Raw genomic sequence first — 21,837 nt, 5'->3', positions numbered from 1 at the left:
CTGAAACACCACCATGCAACATGCAACTATTTTCAGCCAAAATGTACCTTATTCGCTCTGCTGTGGTGTGATTTCCTGATTTGGGATCGAGAACAGCCAGAAAAAGTAATTTCATTTTTCACCCCTAATAGCCAATAAATATAAGAAAAAGAAAATCTGTATGCTAATGTTACAAACAAGCAAGAATGGTTGATCGCGTCTCCTGTTGGCTTACTCATCACTTGAGTATTTACTGTACAAGTCTTCACTTGAGCAGGTTTACGAGTACGTCCGTCAATTGATTCCCTGGAAACAACTTAAAAAAAATGAAACTCTTCCTCCATCAGATCTGCACTTTTAATAAGTCACGAACTAAACACAAATACCACAGATGATCGACATTTCTCGCTAATTTATCACAGCAGGAGGTGGCGGTATATAGTTATACTACACGTGCGTGTATAAACGCCGTATCTCCAATTCCTGTTTCAAAACTGTGACGTCACATATACTTTGTAGATCTGTATAACACGTGGATTCGCTGAAATGTGCATGTTAGCGTGTAACTCCAGTTTTATAACTCGCTGTAAATCCACACGCAAATCCAACAGCTTGTTGACTGCGCCTGTATGTCACGAGGGTACTGCTGTGACATATTTGTTTGACTTCCAGTTCTCCATCGACAAAGTAAACATTTTAAAGATCAACTTCCTCAAGGTTCATGGAGATCAACCAGCCTTCGGATATGTGTCATTAAAATTTACGGTAATGTATTCCTCACTTAAAACCGTACCGATTTGTCATTATGCTATATGTAGCTTACGAAATAAGATCGTTCATGTTAAGTTGATGACCGTTATGTACCATTATTAACGTGATATGAGTATAATATCTCGTTTGTCCTCTCAAGTAGACAGTGATTACTATGTTTTAATATCGTCGATGTTCTCATCCAATCAGTATGAATTGAACACCATTTTTTTCCTCCACAGGACTGAACTCTTAGTATAGGGAAGGAAGCTATCAATTCAATAGAAGATGGCTATGAACAACAAACATGCTGATGAGAACACCCCACTTTTGGATTCCGATCCTGGGACTAATGTGAGGCCATCCACCCCATCAGTTTTTCAGGGAAGAAGACTAGCATGTGCTGCTATTCTTCTGGCTGAATCATTGGAAAGGATTGCATTCTATGGGGTCACATCCAATCTGGTTCTGTTTTTAAATAGCAGTCCATTCTATTGGGAGGGGACACAAGCCAGCCAGGCTCCTCTGATGTTCATGGGGGTCACCTACCTCATATCACCATTTGGGGGATGGTTGGCAGATGCATACCTGGGAAAGTTTTGGACCATCGCCTCAAGTTTGATTTTGTACTTTATCGGCATTGTCTTTTTCCCTTTAATTTCGAATGAAAACACCAGGATAAGCATGTGTGGAGAAGAAGCAGCATTTCCAGTGCAACCGGCTGAGTGTCTTAACACAAACGGTACCCCGCCGAGCAACGTGACCTGCCCGATTCGTGCAGCTTATTGTGGACCGGTCCTCTACAGCGGGCTTTTTATCATCGCATTGGGTGTGGGGACTGTTAAGTCGAACATCACTCCATTTGGGGCAGACCAGGTATAGTACGAACAGCATTTGTATTGAATTGAATGCGTTTATTGTCATTATAAAAGTATGGTAATGAGATTTAAAGCTTTCACCACAAATTGCACAAATAACAACAACAAACAAACACAAATAAATACATAATTAATAAATCATCAATAAATAAATCACCTTATTTTCACGACTATAAGGCGCACCGCATTATAAGGCGCACCCTCATTGAATGACACATTTTATGTGTTTTCCATATACAAGGCGCCCTGTGTATTTTGGAGAAAATGTAAGACTTTTAAATGCGCCTTATAGTCGTGAAAATACGGTAGTAGTCCAAGTGAGATCGGTCTTGTTCCGTCTGAAGTCCAGGATGATGAGTTCCATGGTTTTGGAGACATTCAGTGCCAAGTTGTTGAGAGTGCACCACTCGCTGAGTCTATGGACTCAACAACAAACAATTAAACAGATAGATAATAAATGATAATGATGAATAAATAATGAAGAAGTAATAGATAAATAAGTAGTCAACATAATAAATAAGTAGTATAAGTGGTAGTCAACATAGGTAAGTGGCACAAAGTCACTAAAGTGGCTAGCAATAAGTCTTGATTAGGTCCTAGGTTCAGAACTTGAGTCGAGAATGGTGACGGCTCTTGGGAAAAAAACTCGAGTCTGTTTGTCTTGGCTGTTATGGCCCTGTAGCGCCTGCCAGAAGGTAGCAGGTTGAAGTTGTGGAAGCCATGATATGTATTGTATTTTGTCTTAGCTCGTTTTCTGGTATTGATTGCATTGACAATGGTGGACTTCCAATTTGTTTAAGCTGGCAGGACTGGCTACGAATGGTCATGATTCAGTGCCGTTGACGGTGATAGAAGTTCAATCTGTTATGGGAAAATGGAATGTCTGTGGCCTGTCAATGATATCGCCTGTCAAAACCGATTGGATGTCTAGCAGATATCAATAGCTTTTAATTTAGAATGTAAATACTAATGCCAATACCGTTATGGTAATGTCTGAAGGTGATCCATCTTTGGACCTGGGCCTGTATAATTGGGAATGTTGTGAGACATTGATTTGTGCGGTCAGACATGTGATTTACGTTATCTTTGACATGAGGGTTCACTTAGACGAGCATATTCTTCATCATCACGGCGAGTTAATTGTATTATACACGCCCTCACAAAAATACAATCATAGTCATTCATCAAAAGTGACCCAAGTTTTTTTGTTGGTGCTTGACTTTTAGATCAGAAGACGTCATAATTGAATGCATTGGTTGTTTTTTGTTACAGTTTTATTAGGTGATGCACCAAACCTGATCACCTGATCGGAAATTAGGCCCCGGTCAAATGGATGTCGACGATTCGATCACATGATTGCAAATCAGAGCCAATCACGGAATGTGTTAAATTTAAAACAATTTTTAAGGATACAATTCAATAGAATAAGATGTTAAAAGATATCTAAACAAAGAAATTGTTAAAAAGTTCAATTGCCAAGCTGTCAATTGGTATTGGAAATCGGCAGATTTCGACTATTGACTTGTTTAATTTGCTGTCCATTACATCTTTTATATTTTAATGTCAGCTGTTTAGACTGCAAGGCCTTTGGGATATTTTGTTGATTTATGGAAATACGAATAAACTTGACTCGTTATGGGAGCACTATTACAAGAGGGCTTTACATCACTGAGCAGCCAATGCTCATTACACATTTCTGGCTTTGTGTCAAGGCTTTTGATCATTTTCCAGCATACCACTTTTAAAAAAAAAATTCATTGTGCCAGGGAAAAAAACAGACCGCAACATAAAATAAACACAAACCCATCACTAACATCCTCTGTATGCTCCTATAGTTTATTTTTATTTTTTAACACACAAAATCCATCTGTTTATGTATAGAATAATGGATGAAAAATTGAATTCAATTCAATTACCTCGTGTACATTTGTCTGAAATGTCTTATTTTCCTAATTTGTGTTTATTTTGCGACCTGTGCAAAATAGCAGAAGTGATAATTTAAATTGCCTTCTGTCAAACAATAGTTTTTAATGTTTTATTAACATCATCGTTAATTTACAACTAAAGAAGCACCATTTCAGTGAACAGATAATGGTCATGATCATTTCAGTTGAAGATAATACACTTATTTAATATAATTTAATTGATTTAGTTCATATTAGGGTAAATCGGGACAAAAACTTCAATGGAATTCAAACTAATTTTATAATATAAAATAAATATATATAAATTAAAAATATATATAATGAAAAAAAATATATATATATTTCAGAAACACGCTTATTTATTTATATATTTATTTTATTTATTAACTTACTTATTACCCATCTATTTATGTCTAAAATGCCTTTCCTATATCTGCATTCTCACCCTCTTGCCACTGTGACAACGGAATTTCCCGAATACGGGATGAATAAAGTTATCTAATCCAAAAAATAATAGCGGACCAGAAGTTTATTGTGAAGCACTAATGTCTTCTTTTTATACATTAGGTCAAAGACCGAGGTCCAGAAGCCACGCGCCGATTCTTCAACTGGTTCTACTGGTGCATTAACTTAGGTGCCATCCTGTCACTTGGGGGTGTGGCCTATATCCAGCAAAATTTCAGCTTTGAAGTGGGCTACATCATTCCTACCGTGTGCCTGGGGATTTCCTTTCTGGTTTTCCTCCTGGGTCGAACAGTTTTCATCACCAAGCCTGCTGATGGTAGCGCTTTCACTGATATGTTCAAGATACTGAGCTTTGCTTGTTGCTCATCAAAAGCCAAGGAACCTGACTTGCTTCGGTAATACATCACCCTTTCCAAGTCTAACATACACTGAGAAACAGAATAATATATTTCCATGTCAAATGACTTCAATGTGAACTATAATGCATTGTATGCACATGAAAAGGTTTATACAGAAAAATGCAGCTTGTTGCAGTTAAACCTTTATCTCATTGATCATTTTATACATTTTTCTCCTATGCAAGGCGTCCAGCTTTCCATCTTGTAATACTATAATGTTCTGAAGTGCATCTATACTTGACCTAAATCCTGAAGTAAATAACTGAAATGTGCAAAAATCTTAAATTAACAAGGTTTCTTGCCTGTCACGAAATGCTTATTAAAGTATTTCCTATGAGATTATAGGCATATAAATTTCTCTGTTAAATCAAGTTATTTAAAGGGTAATATGTAATGTAAAAGGCAGGAAAACCCCTTTAAGAGTTTACAAACGTATTACTTTTTTAATGAAATGAGGCATTTAATATTATCAGTCCCATGTGGAAATGGTTATTTCATTATTTTTTGATTTTATTTAATGGTATTTTTTTTTTTTTTTTTTTTTTTTTTTTTTAGAACCAGCCAACCCACACTATTGGATGGTGCGAAAATCAGCCATGGAGGAAAATTCCCAGAAGAGAAAGTAGAAGAACTGAAATCTTTGCTGAAAATTCTACCCGTTTTCTTAGCCCTTATTCCATATTGGACAGTTTATTTCCAGGTAAATAAATCCGAATCCTTACAAAATATATAGGAACAAAAAAAAATGAGGTACATGTATTTGCAATCCTAATCTTCTCTTATGTTGCAGATGCAGACAACCTATATTCTGCAGGGGCTTCATTTAAAGATACCAGTTGCTGCTATGAATAGCACCATTGACTCCCACACGGTAATTTCAAACACAAAAATGCTTCAAAACATTTCTCGGTGGAGATTGATCATTTTTTTGTGTGTTGTACATCAACTCAAAGACTTATTGTGATGTTTCCCGCATTATGAAGGTTTAAATAGGTTGTTCTCAATTCAAACTGTAGGTCACTGGCACAGTGAGAGTAGAAGGTAGAACAGCTGGAGGGTGCCGTAAATGTTGTGGTAAAGCCTGGGAGATTAAGTCAGAATTTTACTTAACACTTAATACCTTGCAGATTAGCAACCTGTTTGTTGTTGGAATACTTCACAACAGCGCCTCCGTTGGATTATGTTTGATGAGGAAGTCTGACATATACCCCGTTTACATATTTTTTAGGAGGAATTTATTAGCATTGGCATTATACAAATCTACAAAATAAAACTGGAGCAATTGTGTATGTCGAAACTATTGCCCTCAGGCACCTTTTCAAAATAAGGAAGCAGAGCTGGCAAATACTACGGATTTTCCCTAGTTTACTTCGCTAGTCTTTTCCAAACTACTAAATATGGATTTTTATATCAAAACAAACAAAAAACTATAACAAAAAACAAGCCATGTTTTTTTGGGGTTAAATTTTCAATTATTTTGAAAGGAGCACGTTCACTTTTTGTCCAACATGTGTATTCACAACAGTTGTTTTAAGCAGTGTAGATGTGTTAGTTAGGTCCACAAAATGAAAATGTCACTAAAAATTGTTTTTTATTTCTTTGCAAAAATTAACTATTAAAAAAGTGAAACAATTTCAAAAGTATCAGAAAAATAGATAATTATGACCTTTATTTTTGGACTCGTCGCTGCTAAATGCTACAAAAAGGGTCACAAAATCAGAAAATTATTTTTACACACTACGAAATATGATTTTTGATGTTTGCCAGCTCCGCTCGAGTGATTTTTAGCTAATATTCAATTTGCTTATCTGTCTGCCTTAACTCTTCTCCCCAAAAAGTATATTTTGTGAATCTTGAGTATAATCGCGTGTGAACCGATGTTTTCCTCCAAATGGCTATTGTCATGTCAAAACTGAAAGCCCGACTTTGGTACAAGTCTTAATACTTCTCAAAATCAAAAGGGAAATGAAATTACATGCCGCACTGTGTTACTTCCTCACCTGACACAGTTCACTGGTACAACTGAACAAATTAGATCTATTCAAGGTGACAAAGCACACTCCGGGTAGAGTTGCCAGTGACTGCGTTGCAATTATTCATGATGCGTTACAATCCAAACTAAATGCAATTGCTCGATGCTCTCAGCTACCTAAATGTGAGTCGGAATCTAATTTAGAAATCTGCATTGCTTAGCCGTCCCGCCTTTAAAATGTTTTTTTAATACAGACAGCTGGATGTAAATGACAGCACTTGTCGCACAAACAAATCCCGAAGTTTAGTTATCTTAAAACTGATACTATATACTAATACGAACTTCCCCCCCACTGTTTTCGTAGATATAATAGAATAGAATATCAGTGTCTCTTTATGCTTCCTCATCCTTTTTGCACGAAACCCACGCTTTTTTGGGGGCTCTCTTGTGAATACATATGTATGAGTAGGAATAGAGCAATTTATCATGTACTCTACTTTTGCAGCAGAATCAGCCACAAGGCGTCTGTTCAAAGGTGTATTGCAATGTTGAGCACATTGCGCCGAATGAAATGAAAGCATTCAGAATTTTAAGAAATCCCATTTCCCTGATTTTTTTTTTAGGGGGTACATTTTCATCATCTTTTAGCATACATTTATATTTTTAAAGAAAATCCACCAGAGGGCATGTATTAGCTTCGGATGTGACTTTCTTTGTTGTAGAAAAAATAATCATACATTTTATTCATTCATTCATTTTCTGAAACGTTTATTTTCATAAGGTTCGCGGGGGGTGCTGGAGCCTATCCCAGGTAATTGTGGGAAACAGGCAGGAAACACCAGGGGGCACAAGGAGACGGACAACCAATCATAGATGGGGGCAATATAGAGTGCTTAACTAGCCTACTCTGCATGTTTTTGGGAAACCGGAGTACCCGGAGACAACCCACGCGAGAACAAACTCCACAAAGTGAGAACCCACCTGGGATCGAACCCCATTTTAGTTTAGTAAAAAACTCTCCTGTGGATTTGTTGCACAATTCTGGCATGCAAATGGATTAGTGAAGAGGAATTTAAACTTGTGTGAATTGCAGAGGTTTTTTTTTACTTAGAAAAGAAAATTGATGCACTTGAAAATTCAATTTATCTTGGGAAACATATTTTTCAAAACCAAGATACAACAAAACTTGCCGTGAGATTTAAATGTAGCTGTTTCTTTGTTGAGAATTTAAGCCTTTTGGTTTTGTGTCCATTCAGAGATGAAAGGTACATATATTCTCTTAATATAATGTAAAATGTGATGGTTTTCAGATGTTTTGGACAGAGTAAGTGTGACCACCTGGAGGCGCCAAAGTAACAGCAAGCCCAAAATGCAGGGCCATCTCATACATTAGACTTTGCAGAAATTCTTTCGTTTTCACACTTTATTGAATTTCCCCCCCAGTTTGATCTCATTTATTTCCTCTGAATCTTTCAGATGACATTTCGCTTCCCAGCAGCTTGGCTCACCATGTTTGATGCTGTGCTCATCCTGATGCTGATTCCCCTCAAAGACAAAGTGGTGGACCCCATTTTGAAACGCCGTGGCCTGCTGCCCTCCTCTCTGAAGAGGATTGCAGTGGGGATGTTCTTTGTCATGTGGTCAGCTGTGGCAGCGGGTGAGTACACCAACGGACCTCCAGTGCGCTCACGCTTCTTCTAGCTGACCTTGCAGACTCAACACCACAACGACAACGTTAGGGATCATTTTGTCACTTTTCAAAACACACGTTATGGCGAAACAATGTCCACAGCACGTCATATATTCATGACTATTAAAAAAGACAATAAAACTTGGAACCTATATAAAAGGCATACATTTAGAATCAGGCACTCACTGTATGTTATGATATTAATCAAAATAGGAATTTACATAGCAAGTACTCCATTCTATTCAGATGTTTTTACCTGTATAAATGTGTCCTTTTCAGTTTGAATCCTTGATTATTTGAACATTTCGTCCTTTTTTTAGGAGAGGCGGATTTTGGTATTTATTAGGAAAAGCGGCCTTGTATCTTTGATATTTTTTTTCCAAATTGGCAGGTGTGAGGTAAGACGCTGCTGTGGATGAATAATTTAGCTCTCGACCCTTTTAACGTTGTTGTGAAAGTTGTTGAATTATGTGATGTGGCGAGATTGAAAATAGTTTCTTTTCAGAAGACACAGGTTTTAAAAAAAAAAAAATTAAGATGGATAAATGTCCTAACATTCAGTCGTGGCGTTAAAATACCACTTTGTTATTTGCGTTTATCACCACAGTTCTTGGGAGGGCCGCGAGAATAAAGCCATTTCACTGCAAAATGAATTCTGAATATTGCAGTAAGCAATTCTTAGCGGTGGAGTGAAAGGGTTTACGATGGAGCTGCGATGTGGGTATTGGTCACAGAACAGTGCGTTTGCACACAAGCCGTGTGGCTGGATTGACTCACTCGCATTTTACCAATATCGTTTTTACTCGTCAAGTAAAGGGAAGATAGGTCGGATAAGAGTGTGATGGGGCAGGGTGAGTGAGCAAGTAGTGCTATTGATGCATAGTAGGGAAGGCAGTATGAAGACAAATCACATGTGAGCGTTAGTGTCGACTGCCTAATATTTTACTGTGTAATTACTATTCATGGCAACAACAATTACCACATTTTCACGACTATAAGGCGCACTGCATTATAAGGCGCACCCTCAATGAATGACACATTTTATTTATTTTTCCATATATAAAGCACACTGGATTATGAGGCGCTTGTCTATTTTGGAGAAAATTTAAGACTTAAGTGCGCCTTATAGTCGTGAAAATACGGTATATGCATGTATGTGTCTAGTCATATGCAGCTGTCGTTAAATTTTTTGACACTCACTGAGGGGAGGCTAAAGAAATCATGGATTTTTGGACTGTCTTTCGTTTTTAAGTGAATGATGTAATGTAATTCTTTTGGAACCCAATTGCCTTTTAATGAATGCTGAAAGTATTGTGTTGGGCTTTTATGGTGTTTAGTAAGAAGGGGATAGGGAGAGGTTGGAGTTTGTAAGTCTCTGTAGCCCAGTCGCCGCATGGCCTGAGATGGACGGCTGGTATTATTGCATGGGATTACAACGGCTCTCAAAGTGCAGTTATGATGTGAGGCTTCCTTGGGGTGTTATCTACAAATACTGTAGCTGCTGGTGCCATGAAAATAGCCATCAAATAAAATCATAAATGCAGTAGTGGCGGTGGGCTTACATTTTCTCTTTTAACACTATATATATATATATATATATATATATATATATATATATATATATATATATATATATATATATATATATATATATATATATATATATATATATATATATATATATATATATATATATATATATATATATATATATATATATATATATATATATATATATATATATATATATATATATATATATATATATATATATATTTAGGTATGTACTGATATTTGCAGTCAAACTTTCTATGTCTGTCTGCCCTTCAGGTATTCTGGAGACAAAACGACTGGAGATCATCAAAGCGAATGGTCCCATTGATCAAGTGCTTGGGAATGTAATCTACTACGCAGCAGATTTACCCATTTGGTGGCAAGTGCCTCAATATGTGCTGATCGGAATCAGTGAAATATTTGCCAGCATTGCAGGTACTTGGTGATAGTGTATCACTTTTAGTTTAAGATCGATGAAACGAGTGCAAACTACTTGTGTGACTCTCACCTGACAAATGTCTACTCACGTGTAGTGATCAGTCAGACTAAACTTGACTCTTATTCATGACACGCTTTGTTTGAACTGTAAAACCTGCAAAACAACACTAAAACCAATTGAAACTATTTATAAGCAAGCTCTGAAAGTATTGTATAGAAAGCCAAAAAACACCACCAATGTCAGATATTTAAAAAAAACCACAAATGCCTGAACTGGGAGAATATTGTTAAATATGGAGATCCCACCTTAGTTTACAAAACATTCCAACACAAAGCTCCTCCTCCACTGCAAGATTTTGTACAAAAATATTCCAACACATCAACAAGGGCTGGCTCTAGAGGTGACTGTGTAATTCCCTTTAAAAAGAGTGCATTCAACCAAAGCCCCTTCTCTCTTCATACCTGGAACTCAATAGCATTTAGCATATGTGAACTTCCATCTCTGAACCTCTTGGCCAATCATCTTAAAGCCTGACTGTTAGACAAACAAAATTGCGATCACAACGCTGTCTAAAACTGCTACGCGTGTGTGTATGTGTCATCCTTTATCTTCAACCTACACAAGGGACTAAAGATGGAAATTAGCCCTCGGCTACAGTCTTACATATAAATGTTCATTAACATGAATATAAAGATGTTCATTAACATGTGCTGTCCCTTATTAAATAAATCAACCTCAAATGTTCTGTTCATCACATGATGAAAACTAATATTAGTTCATGGTGGCACAGATGGAATTTATTCCATTTCACCTTCTAGGTTTGAATAACTTAATATGTACTCTCAGGTCTCCACCCATTTTGCTACCATTGACTTGGTCCTTCATCTGCAATGTGTCTGGCGTGATACATTTTTTGGCAGTTTAAAAATTTGATCACGCATCGAAAGCAGTCTGTCACGCTAACCCATTCTATCCCTTCTCCATGTCTGACCACCTTCCTCTTTTGTCCACGATGGCCTAAAATGAGGCTTGCTATTTTTTTTTAGGGAAGTAGAGAGATCTAAACAGATAACCTTTAAAGGTCCTGTAAATTTGAAGTCAACATCAATAATCATTTTGGTAGGCAAAAGAAAATGTTGTTTAAACTGGAAATTTAAATGATTAATAATAATAATAATGGTATTATTATGATTAGGCTACATAAACAAGGGTTTACAGATACAAGAAGGAAAGTAATTTGTCAGAATTGTGACATTAAGAAAGTGAAATGATGACTAATGTTTCTTTAGTCCTCTTTTGTTTGAATAAATCTTCCCAAATCCACCACCGTCAAACCTTGATCGCACTTAAAACGTGCCAAAGTGGCGGCCCGGGGGCCAAATCTGGCCCGCCGCATCATTTTGTGTGGCCCGGGAAAGTAATTCATGAGTGCCAACTTTCTGTTTTAGGATCAAATTAAAATGAAGAGAATAGATGTATATTAATTTTCCAGATTTTCCCCCTTTTAAATCAATAATTATTTTTTTAATCATTTTTTTCTGTGTTTTTAGTTCAAAAATCATGTTATAAACTCTAAAAAAATATATAAAAAGCTAAAATAAACATTGTTTTAGATCTATAAAAAACTGAATATTCAGGGTTTTTAATCCAGTTCTTTTAATCCATTTATAAAAAATAAGTATATTATAATAAATATTATATCTAAAATGTTTCGGCCCACGTGAAATCAAGTTGACGTTAAAGCGGCCCGCGAACCAACCTGAGTCTGACACCCCTGCCTTAAAACGACAAGCTTTTACTTTTATACATGCCAATTTATTTTATGCTCTTTAAATTACCCATGACATGTCATTTGCAAGAAAATCACCTTTTCTTTTAGGAATAAAAATGTATTGTGCGTTCCATTTTTTTATTCTTCGGCCCCAACGGTTAACGGTAAATGGTTTCGTTTGTTAAGCGATGTCCATTTAATTTCACTCGATACCATTGTTGCTAAGGTCTTACCCAATAATATTAGGTGCACATTGTTTCTTTTGTTGCCTGGTTCTGCAAAGTACATGCAATCAAAGCTTAAACCAAGAAAATTAATGCACTATTGAAAACGTTTAGAATTCTAAGAATTAACAATGCTTTTCTACTAACCTGCTTGTAACCTTTTTTTTTATTAAGTGGGTATCTGCGTCTTTAAACTCTGGAAAAAGCAAACATATTCAACCACCATTCTATAATCTCCCCAGACAGATGTAGCTATCGGCCTTTATTTGAAAGATCATGAGGTGCCATGAAATTATCAATGTCAGCTTGCAGGCAAACAGGTCTGCTGGTGGAACAAATAAGACGCAACCCCCCTCCTTCCCCAACCCACTTTGCCCTCATGGGACGTCTGCTTTCCATCTTTCTTTCGCTTGACGATTTCCTTCGTATTTTACCTTTCACAAAAGCAAACAGAGTGATTTATCTTCTGGAAAAGTAGCTCGTCTTCCAGACTGGAGCAGATAGCCGAGCGAGTAGAATCGGATGCCAGACTGATGGCGAGACCCCCTTTGCTACCTGACGATTACATTGAAAGTCAGTGAATGCAACATGTGAAAATGCTTTGCAGTCAAGTCATGTATTCTATTGGGCCCCAATTTCTTCTCGACACAATAATTCTGAATTTTCACTGCACAATCAATCAATTATTTTGTACATCCCAACTACTTACCTATCTTCCCTTGCCCTCATCCATTCAGTCAATTAGGAAAGCAGCCAAGCAGTGTTTGTTCCCTTCTCAATTACACTAATGAAATGAATGTGTCCTCACTTTCCTGCAGGCTTGGAGTTTGCCTACTCTGCTGCACCCAAGTCTATGCAGAGTGCCATCATGGGGCTCTTCTTCTTTTTCTCCGGGATAGGCTCCTTCGTCGGATCGGGCTTGTTGGCCATCGTATCCCTCAAGGCGATTGGCTGGATGTCATCTCACAAAGATTTTGGTAAGAAAGCACTCCAATTTGGCTTGACCAAACTCAAAAACGTGTATTAATTAACAACACTAGAGGATAGTTCTTGCAAATGTAAACCAAAAACATTAAAAACTCAGTATTTGTAACCCAAAAACATGAAGACTGAATCGAGGGTACGGCTTATATGTGCACAAATTAAACTTGACATGCACAGAACTGCAAGGCGACATAAACGAAACACCATAACGCAAGACAATGCGGTCATTTATTTGAAAATAGAGGCTCAGGGTGCTGCCATCTTACCTAGGGATGACAAACTAGACCGCTACGGACACCCTTCCTGGTTGTACTGCTCACATGACTTCTTTTTTGAATTTGTGTACGTGCAGGCAACACCCTTTAGGAATGTGCAATCCATTAATCGATTTATACAGTATGTCAGAAATAGCACGTGTGTTGTACTCCCTATTAAAACCATGAATATGTACGTGAAATTTGTGAATCGGGAGACGTCTTATGAGAGAAATTATGATTTTAAGGCAAATTTAAGGGTATTGATCCATATATAATATATAGTTTGCAGTCTAGCTTTGAATGCTCTGTTGACACCAATCTAGCGGCTGGAGTTCTTTCGTCAATCCACCCAGAATGATGGTGAACACCGAATTAGTCTGCTCGCCGTCATAGTGAGTGGATAGACAAAAGAACTATATATCCCAGTATGCACCGCGCACGGGGGAATATGGAGTCGCCGTCTGCTTACCGTAGTTGCGACACCTGTTGCAGATCAATATTGATCCGTATATAAGGCGCACTGGATTATAAGGCGCATAGTCAGATTTTGAAAAAATGAAGGCTTTTAGGTGCGCACGGAAAATATGGTACACAAAATCCGAGTTGCCTAGCTCATTAATTTAGTGTCACTCAAGAAGTTGATCATAAAACTGCAAAATGCATTACATGCTTCGTCAATCTATCAGATTCACATCTTAGCTTCGTTCAAAGTGCAGGTAAAGTGGAGCCAGATTGCCTGGAGTACATCTTTTGTTTCTTTTTTTAGACCTTTGAATGATGAGCAGAAGAAATGGAGCAAAACTGCCTTCTAGCCACAGATTAGAACAATTGGGGGTAAAAAAAATTCAGGTGACACAAAGCTTCAGTAATATCCAAAGTCAGGAATTGTATAGTTTGTTTTGTGGCTGATTTGCACACTTTATGTAGAGTCCTCTTCGCTCTTAAGGTGGAGAAGACTGAACTCATTCTCATGGCTTCTGGCGTAATGGTGTTCAGTAAACATCTTACCGGGTGAACTGTTGGGAATTTTACTGAGTCGCACTAGCCTGAAGATAGATGAGCAACATTAATCACAGGCCGGGGGTCTGATTACACCTCCCTCCTCGACTTAAGTAAAGCTCTCCCCCTGAGCATTAACATGGAGATGGAACTGCTAGTCTGGCATCACACGGCTTGATGCTGTCACTCCGTCTCCATGTGCACATCCCCAAAAAGTCGGCCCGTGTTGGGCGTTGCATTAAAAGTTCCACTTTTAAAAGAGGCTTCGCAACTTAGAGGAAAAAGCCGAAATTTCATCATGATTGATGACGTTGCCAGGTATGTTTTACAGAGAAATACAAAGATAAATGGTAGCTTCAAGGACTGTTTTAACAGGTGGATTTTCATAATTTGTCGGAATCCTTTGCAAATCCCACTAAAATATTTGTCCGATAAGTCGGTATTAGGGTTGCAATGGCGGCGTTATAATAACCTAATCGGGGCTGAGGATTCGGTAGAAATACCGTGATCCGGTGGATTTTGAAAGATTACATGCAATGTTTCTTAAGAGTTCCTTTTGCCTGTTTACATCAACAAGTAGAAATCAATAACAAGGACTACGATTACACACAGTGCATTATATATGGAACAATGTACCTGACTTAGATGAAATAGGTCAATAGCAATTAACATTTGAAGATGTACCAATTGATCCAAAGCTTGAAATGTCATGACTGAACATTTTAATGCTTCGATGCCTTCAATATCATCTTGAGCTGAAGATCCAAATTTGAGAAGAAATCAATGGATGTTTGTTTCAGCTATTTAATCATTTTCTGCAGACCTATACTCGCTCAGAAAACTTGATAAGTCTTGCATAACGGACTAAGAGTTTGTAGCATGGCCCCATAAGGTACACTTATGCTATAGCTCAGGACGAATAGCCCAAGTTAAGCTTTGTGATGTAAAAAGGCTTCCATTAGAACGCTGACATTTCATTCAATGTGACCCCGAAACTTTAAAGCGAGACGTGTGAATGCCATCTTGTCTTGAAAGTCCAGGACATCCGATTTCAGATTAGTGACAACTTGACCCCCTCCAGCCAAACGAAAGACCATTTGTCATCAGGGGAATAAAACAGCTCTCAAAAGAGTTCATTGTGACATCAAAAAAAAAATTACCACATAAAAGGGTTTCAAATTAGATGCAGGAAGTGACATTTTAAGAAACAAGAGCTTGGTATGTGAAAAGTCTCAAATGTGAAGCTCAAGAGACTCCTTGTTCAGCTTTGTACTCGAAGGCACAGGGGGGCACCTATTAAAGGATGTGGGGAATCAAGGAAATAAGACCAAGCAGACATTTTTTCCACCAAAATTATCCAACACGGAATGCTTCAAAAGCAATAATGTCTCAAAAACATTTGGGAAGCCAATGACCATATCCTCCACAAATACATGAACGACCACAGCATCACCACTAGCCTAGATAACAGATTTTGCTCTTACTAACATCATTTACAATTTTTACAGAAAAGCTGCATTTCTATTACCACTAGTAATGCGCAATTGTTTTTTTAATATGAAAACTGGTCATGGAAATACCTGAATTTTTAAGCAACTCAAGTATCGCAAACACATTTTTACGCTTCATGAAGGTTTTTTTCCCCCCAGATTAAAATGCATGACAAGAATGTAATGGATACACCAGTCCGATTTATACACTAAAGGACATGATGTACCTAATCACATAATCACTTTTTTGTCAATTCTGTCAGACTAAAACATGGCGCAGAGCAAATGACAAGACAAGACGGAATCTCGCTGAAATCCCTTAATCTGAACGTTCCCTTTACCTTATACGTATTATAGCCACAACACCCACACTTAACAGGTTATACACATTCATTTTCATTCATTCACTCAGGCGAGTGAACCACTACACCATTCATTTTCCACCCATAAAATCTCACTTGATGTGACTTTACCAGATTTAGAAAACTTCTTGGAAAAACAGCCTTCATTGCAAACCCGCTACAGATTTACAAATTGAATAGTTTTGCGGGCCCTGCGATTGGCTGGCCACCGATTCAGGTGCTCCAGCACCCCCTGAGATCCTAATGAGGATGAAGCGATTCAGAAAATGAGATGAGAAAGTTTTGTAGTTGGTGACTGTAGACCAAAGGTGTCAGACTCGGCGGGTTGGTGCACGGGCCGCTTTAACGTCAACTCGATTTCATGTGGGCCAGACCATTTTAGATATAATATTTAGATTTTTTTAAAATAAATGTATTAAAAGAACTGGATTAAAATCCCTTAATATTCAGTTTTTATAGATCTAAAACAATGTTTATTTTAGCTTTTTTAAATATATTTTTAGATTTTACAAAATTATTTTTGAACTAAAAACACAGAAAAAAATACAATTATTGATTTAAAAGGGGGAAAATCAGGAAATGTAATATACATCTATACTCTTCATTTTGATTTGATCCTAAAACAGAAAGTCGGCACTCATGATTTACTTTCCCGGGCCACTCAAAATGATGCGGCGGGCCTGATTTGGCCCCGGGCTGCCACTTTGACACGTGCTGTAGACTATCATTGTATTGTGCAAGTAACCATTAAGTGTGAGTGTTTTTTTTTGTAGGTTTGATCATTTAAGATTAGGAAGCGCTGTATTGTGACTATTACTTACCGTGAAGGTCAATCATTGAATGTTAATCTTGACAACAGATGCCCCTCTTTTCCCACCAACTCTCATCAACCACAGTTTTCGTACTTAATGAATTATTTACACGGCTTCTTGGTCCACCTGTCACAATCAAAAACAGTTGACCAGATGAAGATGACAACAGAATAAATGTCTTTTCATCTTCTCTTCCTTTAATGCCGTGCCACAACATCAGTCATTCTCCAGAATTCCTCGAAGATCAAATGTTTTACGCTTTATTCTTTTGAAGGCGCATCGACAGATTCATCATTTCTGTATGTGGCGATATGTCATCGCACCGGTTCGTTTTTTTGTTTTTTTCCCCGCCGAATTCCTAATTATCGACAAAGATGTGCGCACACAACCGATAGATTGGTGGAAAGACTTTGTGCGAGCACATTGCAATGTTGTGATGTTAGACGGAGACGATTGATCAAGAAAAGCTTGAGGATCTCGTTTTATATGAGTTAATCTTGGACTTTGATCAGCAGGACCAAACGGGGCATTAAATCAAGTACAAGGACATGAAGGTTTTTTGTTCAAACTAAATATATTATGACATCACCGCCTCTGCGGTTGAAAAGGTCAACTTGCGACGTTGTGCCTGTTCAGGTGCTTTTTTGGCATTCAGGCAAAGTCGACAAAGATTTAGAAAAGAATAATCTATTTTTTTAGAAATTCTACATTAATCAAATTAGTTTATCCACAGATTTTCATCCATCCATCAAAAAGTCGATTATAGACTCAATGAGTTACGAACGAGTTCCATTCCCGGGCTGCCTCACGTAGCGAAGATTTGTCAGATTTCACCTGAATGTTGAAATTGAAGTTATAACATAAAAAAGTGGTACTTGCAAGTACTGCTGAGAGATGGATGGAGAAGGAGCGGTGGCTAGGACAGGTACTGCATGTACACCAACTTTTGGTGACACAAAACTGCTTTTGCTAGAAGTACCGTATTTTCACGACTATAAGGCACACATAAAAGTCTTAAATTTTCTCCAAAATAGACAGGGCGCCTTATAATCCAGTGTGCTTTATATATGGACCAATACTAAAATTGTTATCACGATTAAAAAAAAAAAAAATCCGTCGATAGGGTACACCATCCTCTACAGCTCTCACAACTACGGCAAGCAGCCCCCGACTCTACTATTTTCCCGTAGAAAAAGTACTGCGCAGTGACTGCTGGGATATGTAGTCATTTTGTCAATACACCCAATGGATTGTGGCCTGTATACATCGACATCAACACAGCTTTACGAAGCATGGAAAGCAGCCTTGGAAAAGTTACGCTAGCTACTAGCTAACTACTATTCGCGAATGGATTGTGGCCACCTGGACAAACGTATAAAACTTCGGACACAGAAAATGAGGACTTTGATGGATTTCTGGGTGATGATGACGTGAGTTTATTGTAAAATGGCTAAATAAAGTACAAGAGAACTCAGTTTTGCTTCCGTTGCCTTTTTAAAAACGTGTTTTTAGCGTGTGTCCGTATGTTTAAGCTGGTGTATGTTTTGCCATGCCTGGCTGCGTCTATAAAAACGGTGCGTCCTTTGTGTGTGTCAAATACAGAAATAGCACTCGTTATTGACACTGCGGCTAAAAATACGATGCGCCGTATAGTCGTGAAAATACGGTTTACATAATGTCAAAAGATCTCATTTATATTATGAGAATAAAAGTTGGAAAATTAACATTACTTATTTTTACTTTACATGAACTTGAAGTAGTTCAGCGTCGTGGACTTGAACGGTTTGCGAAGTAAGGTCTGTGTCAACACAAAAATCATACTTACAAGCTGCCGTATTAACGAACCAGTGTGCGAATCGGTTCATTTTCATTTGACTTGAACTAAAAAAAAAGTTCATTTTCAAATTCGCTTTCCCTCGATTAGCATCATGATTGTGAAACGGGAGTATTTGCACGCATATTTTACTGCCATCAAGCTTGGGGCTCTTCGTTGAACTATATTTGCAGTGACAGCTCCACTGGAGAAAGTAATAGGGGCTTTCTGAGGAAGACTGAATATCGCTTCGGGGGCTTTACATTCTCATTGAAAAGCAATATACTCTATGTACAGTATCTACTTATGGGAACTGTGCCTGAAGCACAGCTTGTTACACAAACTAAATATTTGTTCTGTCTGTCTCAGTCCACTGTCACACCAGCCTAAAACAACAGTCAGGACTTTATTATTGTTTTTTTTTTTCCTTCTTGGGAGACAAGGGCTTCATTTGTCTTGAGTTTGACATGTTAAAGAGTATCTTTTCTTGACAACCACATAGCATTTGCAGGGAGAAAAAAAAACGAACAGCAGTGCTGTGGTTTGCCATTGTTGTTGATTTTTAGTGTTTTATTCATCGCAGGGAAAAGGAAGTGTTTATTTTGTTTGTGTCCTATTCTCAGGGGAAAACAAATGGTTCCTTTAATAAGTATCAAAGACTATTTCGTTGATCTGTATGTTGCAATTCTTCAGTCGTCGTTTTGTTGTTTTGGTTTTCAAAGTGGGAACTCAATTTGTATTTGTATTTGACAGAGTTGAAAAGTAAAAAGGGGGCTTTGTCGAGACGCCACCAAACTGGTTCTTAAAAAAAATGGGAAAAAAAACTGGCCACTCTCCATGTCAGCCGTATTCTTTTATAACACAAAGCATCAGAACATGCCAGACAGACTCTTTTGTTCTTCACATTTCACCCGTGTCATTTTGTCAGTCTTTCGCTCAGTTAAAAAGCACCATCACCTGCCTTTTCAACTCGGAGCAGATGTGAAGACTAAGAATGTCTCCTTTTCACTCTCCCGTCTCTCTAGGAAACATCAACGACTGCTCGTTGCACTATTACTTTTTCCTCCTGGCTGGGATTCAGGGCGTCACTCTTCTCATCTTCCTCATCGTCACTTTTAAATATGACAAGCAGAGGGGCCGAGCAGGAAGCAAAAGACAAAGACAGATCTCGTCTTGACACTTCCAGTAAGATTCCCAATTGTTCCCATTGGTATTTGCTTAAATTTAATCAAATCCTGAAATTCTACACTCACAGGAATGAGTAAATGTTATCGTGCAGAAAAGTTTTAGGGGTGGTTTTATTACTTTTTTCCTTAAAACGTCAAATGCTTCGAAAAGACTGTGGCAGGAAAGGCTTCTCATTAAAATGTTTAGTTTAACGCAGGAGCTATATCATTTTTACACCTGCCTGTTTACACCATTTGTTGCCTTTATTTGCACTAGACCTGCAATTATGCCACAAGATTAGTTATAAAAATCTAAACTCCCATTGTCAAATGCAGTTTTTTTTAAATAGGGGGAAGAAAACAACCATAAAATGTCACTTTTAGTCATTATTCAAGTTGGAGAGAATTAGGAACAGCTTTAATTCTAAGTTAACTGTAAAAAAAATCAAGTTTAAGGATATAAACATAAGAAAAAGTTAGCCAAACGTTATGCAGGTTAATCCGGTGCACTTTAAAATGGCATGTCCGCCAATTCCTATTCAACATCAGATTTTTATATTAATTATTATAATTATTATGTGATTGTGTTCATTCTTAACACATAAGGGTGTGTACACTTTTGCACCCACAACTTCTCAAACTTTTTGATTGAGTTGCACAAGTATGAGGCCAATTTCTTTTTATAATGATTCACTTTGGCCTGATTTAAATAACACAAAACTGGGGTGTTCTCAATTTTTATATCCACTGTTTACGATCCAAATTCTTTTTATTATCATTTCCGTTTCAGCGTGCTATTTTTTTTATCCATTTACACTCTTGACTTTGGTCTGAAATCATGCACATCCAGTCTAATGACTGAAATAATTTATAGCTATGCATTATTTGCTAAATATACTTTTTCTTAACCATTTAGAAATATGATTCGCAAATACTATGCATTTTGTCATTAAGGAGGACTTCCAATTGTAAACTTTTGCAATTATTTGATGTGTGTTTAAGGTCGCGTTGACCATAAGTTGCTTTTTTAAATATTTCAACTTGTTAATTCTTAAAGTATATATATTTGAATCGAATGGCTATACTGTGAAAACCAAATGTTGAAATAGAAATCCTATTATTGACTTGATGAGTATTATTTCATTATTTTGAAGGTTGGGGGTGAGCTCCAATAGTCATGGTCAGTTTGCTTATAAAAATAATAAATAATAATTACTGGAAATATTTGATGAAACCACTGAAATGAATCAAGCAGTGAATTCAAAGTGTAGCCAAAAATACACTGTGTTAGCAAAGTCCCTGGAAAATGCTGGTCAGAAAAGTTTATCCCAAACTATGCATAGACTTTTTTATATTATTTATCTTGTGTTTTTATTTTTGTGAAAAGGACTCGTCTTGGCACCATTTTTGTTAGACTTGGAAGAAATCTGCTGTGGTGTTTTTCATCTTCTGTTTCAATTTCTGTTCAATTTACTCCAAAATAAGTAACCTCTCAATAGATTAAGATGCCTTTTATGCATTTAAAACTGCCTTTTTGAGAGCTTACATTAGTGTTTACATCGCAGCCGCCTTAACTTACTTACTTTTTGTGTTTGATCCATTAAACAAATGTTCTATTACATGTTACGTGACTTTTTGTGTGTCTTTCTTTTCTGTTTTGTGACTGATGACATATTTGGCCATTCGAATATTCGATCAGTGGTCAGAGTGAAAAAAATAAAATATCTATAAGTCGCAGGCCCAGTCAAAATACACAAAAAGTGGGATTTATCGTCCGAATAATATAGTTCCTCTTCATAATTAGTTTATTTAGGCTAGTACTGACAAGAACAAGATGGGGGAGAGGCCTTGGGCTAAAGGCGGAATGAAAAATAGAGTAAGGTTGCAACCACGTTTTTTATAAACCCCT

At 37.3% G+C, this 21,837-nt stretch overlaps 2 protein-coding genes across 3 annotated transcripts in view; one reads left to right on the top strand and one right to left on the bottom strand.

Annotated features, from left to right (window-relative positions):
* Positions 1–456, bottom strand: part of glt1d1 (glycosyltransferase 1 domain containing 1) — a 73,602-nt gene extending 73,146 nt beyond the window's left edge. For both annotated transcript variants that reach the window (XM_077600249.1, XM_077600248.1), the window contains exon 1: positions 48–456. In XM_077600249.1, coding sequence (XP_077456375.1) covers positions 48–115 — 68 coding nt within the window. In that variant the 5' untranslated portion in view covers positions 116–456. The remainder of the gene's footprint in view (positions 1–47) is intronic.
* On the top strand, positions 430–21,554 carry slc15a4 (solute carrier family 15 member 4). The gene is made up of 9 exons (XM_077600246.1): positions 430–744; positions 972–1,605; positions 4,100–4,392; positions 4,951–5,095; positions 5,186–5,266; positions 7,844–8,024; positions 9,888–10,046; positions 12,864–13,022; positions 19,788–21,554. Exons 2-9 carry the CDS (start codon positions 1,018–1,020, stop codon positions 19,937–19,939), a joined length of 1,758 nt encoding a protein of 585 aa, XP_077456372.1. The 5' UTR covers positions 430–744; positions 972–1,017; the 3' UTR covers positions 19,940–21,554.
* Positions 21,555–21,837: the final 283 nt, after the last annotated feature.

The sequence above is a fragment of the Stigmatopora argus genome, chromosome 5 (genome assembly GCF_051989625.1).
Source record: "Stigmatopora argus isolate UIUO_Sarg chromosome 5, RoL_Sarg_1.0, whole genome shotgun sequence".
Lineage (NCBI taxonomy): Eukaryota > Metazoa > Chordata > Actinopteri > Syngnathiformes > Syngnathidae > Stigmatopora > Stigmatopora argus.
The sequence above is the reverse complement of the archived record's forward strand: the minus strand, read 5'-3'. Positions and strand labels throughout refer to the sequence as shown.

Bases quoted from the DNA above. Each gene is read 5' to 3' on its own strand.
- slc15a4 (XM_077600246.1), top strand. From the start codon at position 1,018: ATGGCTATGAACAACAAACATGCTGATGAGAACACCCCACTTTTGGAT. The intron at 5,267-7,843 runs GTAATTTCAAAC...TGAATCTTTCAG, and splicing joins GCACCATTGACTCCCACACG to ATGACATTTCGCTTCCCAGC. The intron at 10,047-12,863 runs GTACTTGGTGAT...ACTTTCCTGCAG, and splicing joins AATATTTGCCAGCATTGCAG to GCTTGGAGTTTGCCTACTCT.